At 35.9% G+C, this 12728-nt stretch overlaps 1 protein-coding gene across 1 annotated transcript in view; it reads left to right on the top strand.

Annotated features, from left to right (window-relative positions):
- RANBP17 (RAN binding protein 17) overlaps window positions 1-12728 on the top strand; it is a 264866-nt gene that overhangs the window by 5866 nt on the left and 246272 nt on the right. Inside the window, exons 2-4 of the mRNA XM_023537142.1 lie at window positions 3292-3438; window positions 6938-7028; window positions 12141-12307. Of these exons, the coding sequence (XP_023392910.1) occupies window positions 3292-3438; window positions 6938-7028; window positions 12141-12307 (405 nt within the window). The remainder of the gene's footprint in view (window positions 1-3291; window positions 3439-6937; window positions 7029-12140; window positions 12308-12728) is intronic.

The raw sequence follows: 12728 nt of genomic DNA on the forward strand, positions 1-12728 counted from the left end.
TGTCATCTGCAGATAGAGATCTGAAGTAAAGGGTGGCAGGTTACAGAGCAGTGACAAGACTGCATGTACTTGGGGCCTAAGACTTGTATTTGGTTCGGAATTGACCGTGTATTCTGTGATTGATCTTGAGCACCTTATATATATGTTGAGCTCTCAGCCTCTGTTTGTCTGTAAAATGGGTGTGCGAAAAATACATACTTTGAGGGAGTCTACTTTCCAGGATTGGTTTAAAAAGTAAAAGGTGGAAATACTTTTGTAAACCATAAAGCACTAAAACAAATTCTATTCAATTCATTGTAGAAGGAAGAGTTCCAAAAGGCCCAGTAAGCCTTCAGGTATGCTCAGGAAAAGGTAGTAAAGGGAGGAAGAAACACAGAATTTGTGGGAAATGAGTAAACTTCAAGATAAAGGCATTTTTTTTTTAGTATTGGTAATCAAGAAGCTTAATTCCAGGAGGCAGGAAAGATATAGGGAAGTAATTGAAAAGAGTTTTGAATTGAATCGAGGTGGGCTTTTTGTGGTTCATTGATTTATTATTAGGGGACATTTTTCCTCTAAAACAAAAGCCTTTATTTATTTTTTTCTAGCTTTAGTGAAGTATAATTGACAAATAATAAGCTGCATATATTTAAACTGTGCCGTTAGATGAGTTTTGACATGTATATACCTGTGAAACCATCCCTCAAATCAAGATAATGCACATAGCCATCACCCCCAGAAGTTTCCTTGTGCCCCTTTGTAATCCCTCCTTGCTGCTCCCCCATCCTATTCTCCCCCTCTCCTCCCTCTCCAGCCAGAAACCTGATCTGTCACCGGAGAACCAGTATTCGCTCTTTTTGTCTGGTTTCTTTACTGCATTTCCCTGTTGATAGATACATGTGTGGGAATTACTGTATAGAAAGAAGTCACATCATTTATGGATTAATTAATTGTATGTCAAGTGCAAAGGCCAGAAATAAGTCCAGAATAATCTGGAAGGTCTTTATTTAGACTACGCTGTGGAAGTTGGGTGCTATCTGTTTATATTAGATGGTTGCTCCATGAGAGTTTGATGATGTCCAGCTTTACTCATTCTATCTATTAGTTATTGATATGGGCTCCTAATGTTGATATTAAGCCTCGCAGCAGCTTTCATAACTCAAAGGTGATTTGTCAGCAAATTGAGAAGGGAGCCACCTCTCTGGGCATTCCGACATTAATGGTGTTCTCTGCCATCAGTGTATAAAACTAAGATGCAGATTTATCAGTTCACTGAAAAATAAAGTCTCTCTTTACGGAGAGATTCTTTGGAGAGTCAGATGGTAATCAGAAGATTGCTCGGTCAGACAGCAGTCACCACACAGTGAGTTTAACTGTTTTAAATGTCTAGTTTATGCTTTGCCACCAAGGTAAGGGTCTTTGTGTCCGTGTCTTTTCCTCTAAAAAGATTTCGTATGCCAGCCATGTGTTGAATTGTAATAAATATGGTGAAAGAATAACTTGATTTTTTTCCCTCCTTCCTTGCAATCTTTCTGAAGAGCAAGTTCACACGTTTCCCATTTTATCCTGTACTGCTTTTCAGGTGTTAATAATTTGAAATAACTTTGAGGACAAAAAAGGAGTAATTGGAAATATTTTAGACTTAAACAAATGCTATGTAAGTATACTCTAGACTTGTTCTGTGTCGAGGATCTCTAAATCAGTCTAGCAAAACAGACAATAATTTCCAGAACTTTTCCAGAATCTAAATAGATTTACTTAGGTACCGTTCATTGATTCATGTTGTTTTTCGTATTTATTTCCTAGGCCTTTTGTAACAAATTACCACAAATTGGGTGGGTTAAAACAACAGAAATGTGTTCTCTCATAGTGATGGAGGCCAGGAGTCTGAAACTAATGTGCCGGCAGGGTTGGTTCCTCCTGGAGGCCTTGGGGGAGAAACCGTTTCATGCCTTTCTCCTAGTTTCTGAACTAGGAAAAGATACAGAAATTCATATATATTCATGAACCATAAATTATCTATGCATTTTAATATTATGATATGCAGTAATAGTCCGAGGACTTGTCGGGCCAATTGGGGCAGAGGGGGAATGTTCAAAACTGGATCGGGAAGCGGAAAAGGCCATAAAGGAGCTAAGAAGGAGAGAAAAGCGAAAAGAATGAATAGAGCGAGAGGAGGTCTCGTTTCAGTCTTTCTTGTATATTCCTATTAGGCATTTGAGAGAATGTTTGGACTAGTGTAGCTGTAAGGCTGCCACATAAAAACTCATGCCAGAAAGGAAAGAAAATAGCATCTCTTTAGGAGTATTACCTTCATATGCCCACCAGCCATTGAAATCTGTGCCTTTTTTTAATTTTTGGTACTCCAAAGACTAATTCTCTAATTCAAGTTCAAAGCGAAGTAGTTTGTTTTGGTAAGGTGCTTTTAAAAAATTCTTTTAAGCTGAGAGTAATGTTGCACTCATTTTAAACTTTTTTCTTCAGATTGTATCCATATGTCCTATATCGTCAGTTAAGATTATATTTATAAACAGAATTAATTCTTCGTGCCTGTAAAATAGCAGTCTGCAACATGATCACTCGTTTTATTATAAATTATCTAGGCCTAATTGATGCCTTTTTAAAAGGCTAGCAATAACATGGGTCAAGTCATAGTTCCTAAAAATCGTGACATAATTTGCCTACAGTACTATGAGTCATTAGCTCAGAAGTCTCAAGTCAGCATGTATTTATAATTATCTTTTTTTTTTTTTTTATGAATGGAACCATTGCAGTTCTTAGAGTTTGAAAAAGAATGTAAATTAGTGTAGTGTCTGCACCTTGTGCCTGATAACCTTCCCACATATCTTTTTAGCTTTGATGTCTCCTCCTTGCTGTCTGTTTATCAGTCACATTGACCTTTTAATGCCTCGAAATGATTAAGCTCAGTTCTGGGCCCTGGTAAATGCTGTTTCTTCGCCTGGATTGCTGTCTAGTCTTTCTTTGTCTGGCTTACCTTTCGGATCAGCATTAATGTTCTTCCTTCTGGCAGGCCTCTTCTAACTCCTTGGATTAGGCAAGTCCTCCTCTTTTTACACTCTTACTTTTCCATCAAAGCACTATCAGTTTGTAGTGAAGTAATTTGGAGGTAGGAGATATGCCTGTTTTGTTCACCATTATGACCCCTAGTAAGTAGTGGTAGCTCAATAAGCATTTATTGAATTGAGGAATACAGGCATGCTCTTTGCATCCCCTGTGTCCTGTGATTAATACACTTACCTTATTTTTTTTACCACTCAAGTAAAAATGTTAATTTTTTTTTTTCTTCTCAAGAGTTTGGCTGAATTGGAAGTATTATGTACTCATCTCTACATAGGGACTGATCTTACGCAAAGAATAGAGGCAGAGAAAGCACTCCTGGAACTTATTGACAGCCCAGAATGTCTCAGCAAGTGTCAACTTTTATTAGAACAAGGAACAGTAAGTATTTGATCACAGCGATCAACCATGAAAGATCAGTAGATATATGTCATTGTTGATGTACTCCTGTAGGTTAGCAATGATGACTGATAGGTATTACCACATGTCTTTTTACTGTAGTTTATTTCACTGTCAAAGAGATTAATCAGAGGAAGAATTGGAGAAGGCCTGGAAAGCAAACTTAGGGAAGAGCCTTGGAGGTAGAAATAGACATGAATCAAAATAGTTTCTTGATTCCTCTTGGCCCCTCTTTATGTATCGTACTGGTGAGCAAAATTTATATTTCTAGAAAGTTCACTGACAGCTTTAAAAAAAATTAAGGTGGGAGAAGCAGATTTATGGAATGATTGAGAGGAATGCTGACTGCCCAGTGCCTGCGTCCCTTCTAGAGTTTCATAGCCAGTCATTCAGCAATTATTTAGCAAATACTTCTGTATAAAACAGGTTGCTGTACTACCTGCTCGCTTTACGCTGGTGCGTTAAAGTAACTCATACTTTAGTTGGGGAGGCGCAGGTGTGTAAATAAAGAGCTCCGAAATGATACAGTAAGCAATACAATGGGAGACTGTATGGTCTAGAGCAGAGGTCGGCAGACTTTCTGCCAGATTGTAAATATTTTAGACTTCGAGGGCCCAGAGGCAAAATCAAGGATAGTTTAGTTTGTAAGTACATCTAAAAGAAAACAAATTTCCCCTAAGTTTTGTTGGTGAAATTTAAAATATAAAAATTGAGTACAGCTTTTTTTTTTTTTTTAAACACAGGTCTGCTAATGAAAAGAAAGGAATTATTTTTTCGGGGATAACATTTTGCTTAAGTGGGGTTCAAAGTTAGTATTTCCTATCATCAACATTGATTGCAAATTTATATATGTTAATACTGATACATAATGAGATTTTACATCTTTCCTCTTGGAAAATACCTTTTCACACAGATAGGTATTGCCAGATATTGCTGTCAGTCCACGAGCATGTGATTTTCATGAAGCATATTCCTCACTTAGAAGGCATTTATAGAATTGTTCAAACTTCTCTTGATATTTGCCTTTTAGAATGTCAGTACATTGCAGATTAATCACTTCCAATTGAAGGTTGAGAGGAAGCTCCTCAATAGCTCAGTTAAATGGATTTTAAAATATGGAAATTTCCTTTGCACTTATGTCCAGGTCTGAAAAATGCTGCTGGAACTGTGGTTTGAGCTCAGAAAACATACTCAGCAATAGAGATCTTGTTCTTTGTTTTAACTTTTGGCGGGGTTGAAGTGTGTAAAGCAGCTTGATATTACTTGCGATTCAAACAGTGTCAGTTATTGAAATGACTTTACTGCATAGTAAGTTTTCTCTGATAAGTACTAAGCACTGTTTGCCTTTTAGGCAATTTTATATCTTTAGGTCGAATTCATTAAGAGACATCATGAAGTTTGTAGCAAAAGCTGATTTCCAAAAGCCATTCAGTATTCAACAGTAGTGATTTAGAATGGTTCTTCTCATTCAGAAAAATTTCATTGTCAGCCTCAGCTAAAAAAAATTGCAGTGCAACTTTGCCCCTGCCAAGCTATTGAACTGTTAGTGTGGTAGGGCAGGTCAGGATTTTTTGCTTCTATTTCTGACAGAAATTTACAGAACCGAAGATAAGTTCATGAATGTGAACGTCCACAGTTAACATCACTGATTCATTAACACTGACAGATTCAATTATTTACTACAGCCCTTTTCTGCTCGATATATTTTTACCACCAGTTGTGACACATCTTAGCAGATACTTCTTCAGGTAGTACAGAATTAATGTTTTCTCAGCTTCTTTAGTTTCACCCACTCTTCAAAGATGTTAATTCTTTAGTCACTGCAAACTTAACATCAATTTCTGGAATAAACATATAGTTAATATCGGCAACACTAGGAGCAGTATTAGTAACATCTGTCAGCTCATCAAGAACTAAGGAGAACCTCAGATCGTTTGCCTTGTGTGAAATCCACTTTGGATGTTGCTCAGATGTCTCCCGCTGTTCGAACATTGTTCTCATGGAAAGGCTAGTCTGAAGTTTATTTTCTTGGCACATATTATGTAATATTACTTCGGCTACTGCAATAAAATAATGGTGATTTAATTAACTCTCCATTGGTAAGTGGCTTTCCTTGCTTGGCTAACAAAATGAGCTACTTCAAAAATTAAGTTTGGTCGCAGCTTATTTTATTTTCTATTTTTTGAAGAAATTCTGCTGTGATGCGATATTCTGTTTTCAGTTTTCTACTTTTTCTGACTGTCGATTTCCTGGGAATTAGGAATATTATTATAAGTGTTTAGTCCGATATTGTCAACATATAGCATATTCTTTTAGTATAGCTATAGTGCCATTGCGTAAAAAGCACATTGCTTTACTATCTAATTCAGTAGTAAAATAATCCACACTCCACTGTACCTTAAAAATTAGACTTTGAAGTCCACTTTCATCTTGTTTTGACATGATGAATATGCACTGGTAATAATAAAAGGTACATGTCATGTCATGGTGATATCCATGGCACTCTTGGCCCTGTGGAGTTATAACTACATCACTGCAATTTATAGTATATTGAGCAAACGGTAGGAGGCCACGTGCAGCCTGTGCTAACTCCTCAACACTGCTGTTATAATACAGAAGCAGCCATGGACAATATGTAGATGATTAAGTATGACTGTGTTCCAATAAACTTTACTTATGGACACTGAAATTTGGATTTCATATATTTTTCACTTGTCACAAAATATTATTTTGATCCCCCCCACCCCCGAAATGTTTAAAATAGTAAACATCATTCATAGCTCATGGGCCTTGCAGAAACTGGCAGGATTTGGTCCACAGGCCTTATTTTGCTGACCTCTGGTCTGGTGAATAAAAAGAAAGGACTATCTTTACGAGAAGTTGCTGGGGGCGTCCTGAATCACTGAACTGAATTTTGAAGGATGAATCCGCTGTTAAGACAGCTGGTGGCCAGAGGGAACACACATCTGAAGGAGGGGGGAGGTCGAGGCGGGAAAGACGTCGAAAGGAACTGAGAGAAGGCTCTTGTGGTCAGAGGATAGTGACAAGTGGAACCAGATGAATTTGAAGAGATAATCAGAGGCCAGAACATGCAGGACCATATAGACATGATAAGAATATTTTATTTGAACTTATTAATAATCATTTTTGTCTCTAGATTGCTTGCTTTAAGAGGCTGCCTACACCTTCCTCAACAACCAAACTCTCGGAGAGAGGGAGGGAGGGAGTGTGTGTGTGTGTGTGTGTGTGAGAGAGAGAGAGAGAGAGAGAAAGAGAGAGAGAGAGAAAGAGAGAGGGAAAGAGAGAGAGAGAGAGTGAGGGAGAGAGAGAGATTGAGGGAGAGAGAGATCCATTGTATATCTGCCAGTTTGGCAAACAAGAAAAATTCCCATTATTGCTTAGGAAAAGTCCCTATCATACTGTTTTGGTTACTCTAATTTCATTTGTGATGATAATAAATCAAATTTATTATTCTTTACAGACATCCTATGCTCAGCTCCTTGCAGCAACATGCCTTTCAAAACTTATTAGCCGAGTCAGTCCTTTGCCAGTTGAACAGAGGATAGATATCAGTAAGTGGTTCATTATGCTTTTTATCAACTTGTATTTTAAAAATAATTTTTTCCTTTTAAATATGCTAAACTGTTAAAGGCATGCAAATTATTTGATTCTGTCATTTTTTAAAGATGAGTAGTCATGTCTCTTTTACCTGTCTAGTAATGAACAGTGATTGTGACACAAAAATGCGTGATCAAGAAAGCATGTGTTTAAATTAATAATAAATAATAACTAGCATTTTTTGTGCACTGTTTACTAAGATTTGCACTGGCTCATTTTATCCACCAAACTTATAAGGTGGACATTATTGTTAGGCTCATTTTATAAATGAGGAAATTAGATTTAATCGGCTCTGTAATGTGCCCAGGATCACATAGCTAGAAAGAAGAGCAGCGATCTAAACCTACACTGTCTGTGTGGAGTCCATGCTCTTAGCCATTGTCTCAACTTCATATATAACTGAATGGTAGAAGAAAAGTAAAATATCCAGTATTTCTCAGGATGCTGTATCAAAATTATTTGAGATGCATCTAAAATCAAAAGCAGATTCCTGCTTATTAGGAAGTTAATGTGAACATGGATGAATAGTTCTTGAGACTTTGTTGGAAAACCGATTCTATGAAGTAGCAGTGTATTTTTCAGAAGTAATGTATTTTAAGCTTGTGTGTGTTTGAGTTTTTCATATGGACAAAGATCTAATAATTGAGGTATGGGGTTTTTTGGTTATCTTTTTTCATATTAGAAATTGTCGACTCATTTCTGTTTTCCAGTTCTCAAGGGTCGTATGACTCATATTCGAGTATCATAAAAATTAAAATGTGATGGATCTTTAAGCTCAGTTTTTGAATGGTCCGATCACAGAATGACTTATGTTATTTGCCTCATGTATTAGGCTGATCTTTCTCTAAGCACCTAGAGTCAGAGGCACTGCAGAAAACCTAGAGCCCTACCCATGCATTATGGACTTGTGTGCTTAAGAAAACAAAAGAGAAATTTACAGTTTTAAAAACAAGGATTCAAACACTATAAACCTAAGTCATAAAACATTGTAATTTTGTTTATTTGACTGACTTTTATACACACACATACACACATTTTAAATAGGTTTTATTTTTTTAGAGCAGTTTTAGGTTCACAGCAAATAGAGTTCCCGTATATCTCTTGCCCCCCACATATAGATAGCTTCCCGCATTCCTAGCATTCTGCACCACGGTGGTATGGCCGTTACGATTGATAAACCTACATTGATGCATCATTGTCACCCAAAGTCCCTGGTTTACATGAGGGTTCACTCTTGGTATTGTGCATTCTGTGGGTTTGAATAAATATATAATGTCATATATCCCTGTTATAATATTGTACAGAATAGTTTCACTGCCCTAAATATCCTGTGTTCTACCTACTCATCCCTTCCTGCCCTCTAACTCTGGAAGTCAGTGATCTTTTGACTGTTTTCACAGTTTTGCCTTTTTCGGAATGTCATGTAGTTGGAATTGTACAGTGTGTTGCATTTTTAGATTGGCTTCTTTTACTTGGTACTGTGCATTTAAGTTAAGATTCCTTCATGTCTTTTCATGGCTTGATAGCTTGTTTTATTTTAGTACTGAGTGATATGCCATTGTCTAGATATAGCACAGTTTATCCGTTCACCTACTGACGAACATCTTGATTGCTTCCAAGTTTAGCCAATTATGAATAAAGCTGCAATAAAGCAGACTTTTGTGTGGACATAAGTTTTCGACTCATTTGGGTAAATTCCAAGGAGAGTGATTGATGGATCATATGGTGAGAATATATTTAGGTTTTAAGAAGTTGCCAAACTGTCTTCCAGTGTGGCTGTACCATTTCACTTTATCGTGAGCAATGAATGTGAATTCCTGTCGCACCACATCCTTGTCGACATTTGGTGTTTTTAGGGTTTTGGATTTTGGCCATTTTAATAGGTGTGTGGTAGTAGGTCGGATCTTACATTATTTGCAGTTCCCTAGTGACATGATGTTGAACATCTTTTCACATGCTTATTTGTCATGTGTATGTTTGGTGAGATGTCTGCATAGGTCTTTTGCCTATTTTTTAAAATCAGGTTGTTAATTTTCTTATTGTTGAGATTTGAGTTTTCGGTATATTTTAGATAACAGTCCTTTATCAGATAAGTCTTTTGCAAAGATTTTCTCCCAGTCTGTGGCTTGTCTTCTCATTCTGTTGACATTATCTCTCAAAGAGCAGAAGTGTTTAATTTTAATGAAGCCCAGCATATCAATTATTTCTTTCATGGATCATTCCTCTGTTGTGTGTAAAAAGTCATCACCAAACCCAAGGTCATCTAGGTTTTTTTCCTTATGTTATCTTCTAGGAGTTTTTCTACTTTTGCATTTTGCTTTTAGATCTGTAATACATTTGAGTTAATTTTTGTGAGAGTGTAGGATCTGTATCTAGATTCATTTTTTTGTATGTGAATGTCCATTTGTTCTGGCACTATTTGTTAAAAAGACTGTCTTTGCCCTGTTTTATTACCTTTGCTCCTTTGTCAAAGATCAATTGACCCTGTTTATGTGGTTCTTCTATTTCTGGGCTCTCTGTTAATCGATCTGTTCTTTTGCCAATACCACATGGTTTTGATTATTGTAGCTTTCCGACAAGTCTTGAAGTTGGGTAGCATCAGACCTCCGACTTTGTTCTTCTCCATCCATATTGTTTTGGTTATTCTGGGTCTTTTGCCTCTCTAAATAAACTTTAGAATCAGTTTGTCAGTATCCATAAAATAACTTGCTTGGATTTAATGCGATTTCACTGAATCTACAGATCAATTTGGGAAGAACTGATGTCTTGACAATATTGAAACTTCTGTCTATGAACATGGAATATTTCTTCATTTATTTAGTTTTTTGATTTCATTCATCAGCTGCAGATTTTTTGTAGATGTTCTTTATCAAGTTGAGGAAGTTCCCTTCTATTCCTAGTTTGTCGAGAGTTTTTATCACGAATGGCCAATGGATTTTTCCTGCACTATCGATATGGTCTTGTGACATTTTTTCCTTTAGCCTCTTGATTTTCAAATGTTTAACCAAGCTTGCAAACTCATTTTATGATACTTCTCTCCAAGACATTTTAGTGTTAACAAACTTGCAGCCACATAAGTTATTTGTGGGGAAACACTTTTAATTTCTAACATGCTTCATAAGTGCTAAATATTGTTGTTATTGTCATACAGGCATTTGACACTCAAAGAACCTTTGGTACATAGCTTTCCAACTTTCTCTCAACTTTTGAGAGTCTGCCAGCTGTTTTATTTCATTATCCCGTGTGTCTTCCTAAACATTTCATTTTCTTGCTATGGCTTTTCACTTGGACTATGGATGAGATTACAGTTGTCTTCTTGATCATTATCATTGATGCTTACTAAACTGGACAATATTTAAATTTAAGTCATGTAAAAAGCATAACATGAGAATATTTTATGTAAAACATTCAGATAAAATACCAGAAAGATCGTCTATTAATAAATTTTTTTCTGCCTTAGAAAATAAACTAATTAGCCTGTACCTTTGCTCAGGCAGTGTGGGAAGGTGTGCTGGTTGGTACCAAGATTAAATGTGAAGTTTGACTTGGTCTCCCATTCATTGTTTTATTATTTCAAGATCATCCTTCTCATGGTTACTGCCACCCACCTATGGGCTCCTCATAGCCCCACCAGGTTAAAACTTTTCAAGATATTAAAAGTAAAAACAACTGAAGTAAATAAACCAGATTTTCTTTTATATTCAGAAAGCAGTGTCGTCTTTTTCAGTTTAGTTATTAAAATAAAAGATTACACATAATGAAGCTTAAGAGAACCACATTACTATAATCCATAGGAGAAACCTCTTTAAGATTTATCTTAATGCTAGGAAAATCTGTGCTTTTAAAAATATATATTATTTTATCTTATTTTTATTTGTATAACTATAATTTTAATGTTAATAAAAAATAAGGTTGAAATATGCTAGTCGTGAGAACTTTTTTTTTAATGCGAAGACTCTCACTGAAGGTATCAAGAACAATTATTGACAGTGTACTTGGATTTTGGACTCTTTTCCATTAAAGTTATTTTTAGTTAAATATTCAGGTACTTAACTTTTCTTCACTCTTTTCCCAAATGGCATGCTGCCCTTTGGAGACAAAGTAGAAATGGAATCTTTCCCTTTTAAAAAAATATTTTCTTGTATTTTTCTGGTAGACTTTGTGTCATAATTGTTACTGACCTCAATTACTTAGTCCACTAGCTCATACTTGAATTTGCTACCTACTTTTAATGATTTTGGTATATTTACCACTAGTCTATTTGTACTTTCTTTTGCTTATATACTTATTTTTATCATATCGTACTATTTGTACTTTTAATGCCACTTAAACAGGTTTATAGTAAGTTTCGCTATAACATGACACATGCATTCCTAAAAGTGACTGTGCTATTCAATACTATGTATAAAACCACAAGACTTATGAGAGAAATGGGATTATGGAAATAAAATTCAAAACTGTCAATGACACATTAAAAAAAAATTAACAAAAGATGTAGTAGAGTTTTATACATGTTAAATGGTGAAGAAATTCATAAATAGTCGAATAAATACGGCTTTTTAACTTGAAGAAGACCTGAATTTGGCTTGTGGATGTGGCTTCGGGAGCGTTGCTGCCTGGGAGTTATTATGCAGTGGTGGAAGGAAGGTGATCTGAAATAGGGTGGGAAACTGTCACAGCAGAGAAGGGTGGCTGAGGCTGATGGGAACAGGGTGAATGAGGCAGCTTGTAGATTTCTGAGGTGTGCGTATTTCATGTAGGGCTGGGTGCACTCGGCCAAGTCGAAGTTTTTTGTATTCACTTAGCATTTTTTTTCTACACAAAATCATGCAAAAACAAAAGTGACATTCTCATGATACACACATTTCCCCCTAATATATCATTTGAATTGGAACAAATTTGCTCTTTCAAATTAGTCTTATAGCAGATCTTATATAAATGAGTATATATCTTACAGAAAGAGATTGACTTTTTGTCAAAGAACGTATCATCACCACCTGTTTTTCTTCCATGATTCACATTGTGTTACTGAAACGTTCAGATGGTCATAGAATGTTTTCTTCCAGGGAACTACATTCTTAACTATGTGGCGTCACAACTCAAGCTGGCTCCCTTCGTCATCCAAGCTCTAATTCAAGTCATTGCTAAAATCACTAAATTGGGGTGGTTTGAGGTTCAGAAAGATCAGTTTGTCTTCAGAGAAATTATTGCTGATGTGAAGAAGTTTCTTCAGGTAAGTAGGCGTCATTACATCACTAGAACATCACTTGTTTGCTTTCTTTTTGCTTTAGAAACTGCTTTTCTTAAAAGCCGATGGTTTGCTTGGTTTTGTGGCTTCCACTACCATGTTAGTTATGAGTTGTTATTTATCCCCTGGGTACTTTATTTTCTTTTTTTTTTTGCCAGTCATGAGGATCATGCCATTGTATAACTTCCAGACCAGAAGAATGCATATTATGTTTTCTAATTTCAAAAATACGTGTTCTGACATTTCTAACATAGGTATCTGTATATGCAAAACATGTATATGATGTTTTCATGTATTATCTAAAGCTCATTACATCTCTATGAATTTCATTTTGTAAATGAGAAAACAGGCATAAAAAGTTAAGTAATTTGCATAAGATTGCACAGTAACCTAGTAAAGCGTAGAG

The sequence above is a fragment of the Pteropus vampyrus genome, unplaced genomic scaffold (genome assembly GCF_000151845.1).
Source record: "Pteropus vampyrus isolate Shadow unplaced genomic scaffold, Pvam_2.0 Scaffold179, whole genome shotgun sequence".
Lineage (NCBI taxonomy): Eukaryota > Metazoa > Chordata > Mammalia > Chiroptera > Pteropodidae > Pteropus > Pteropus vampyrus.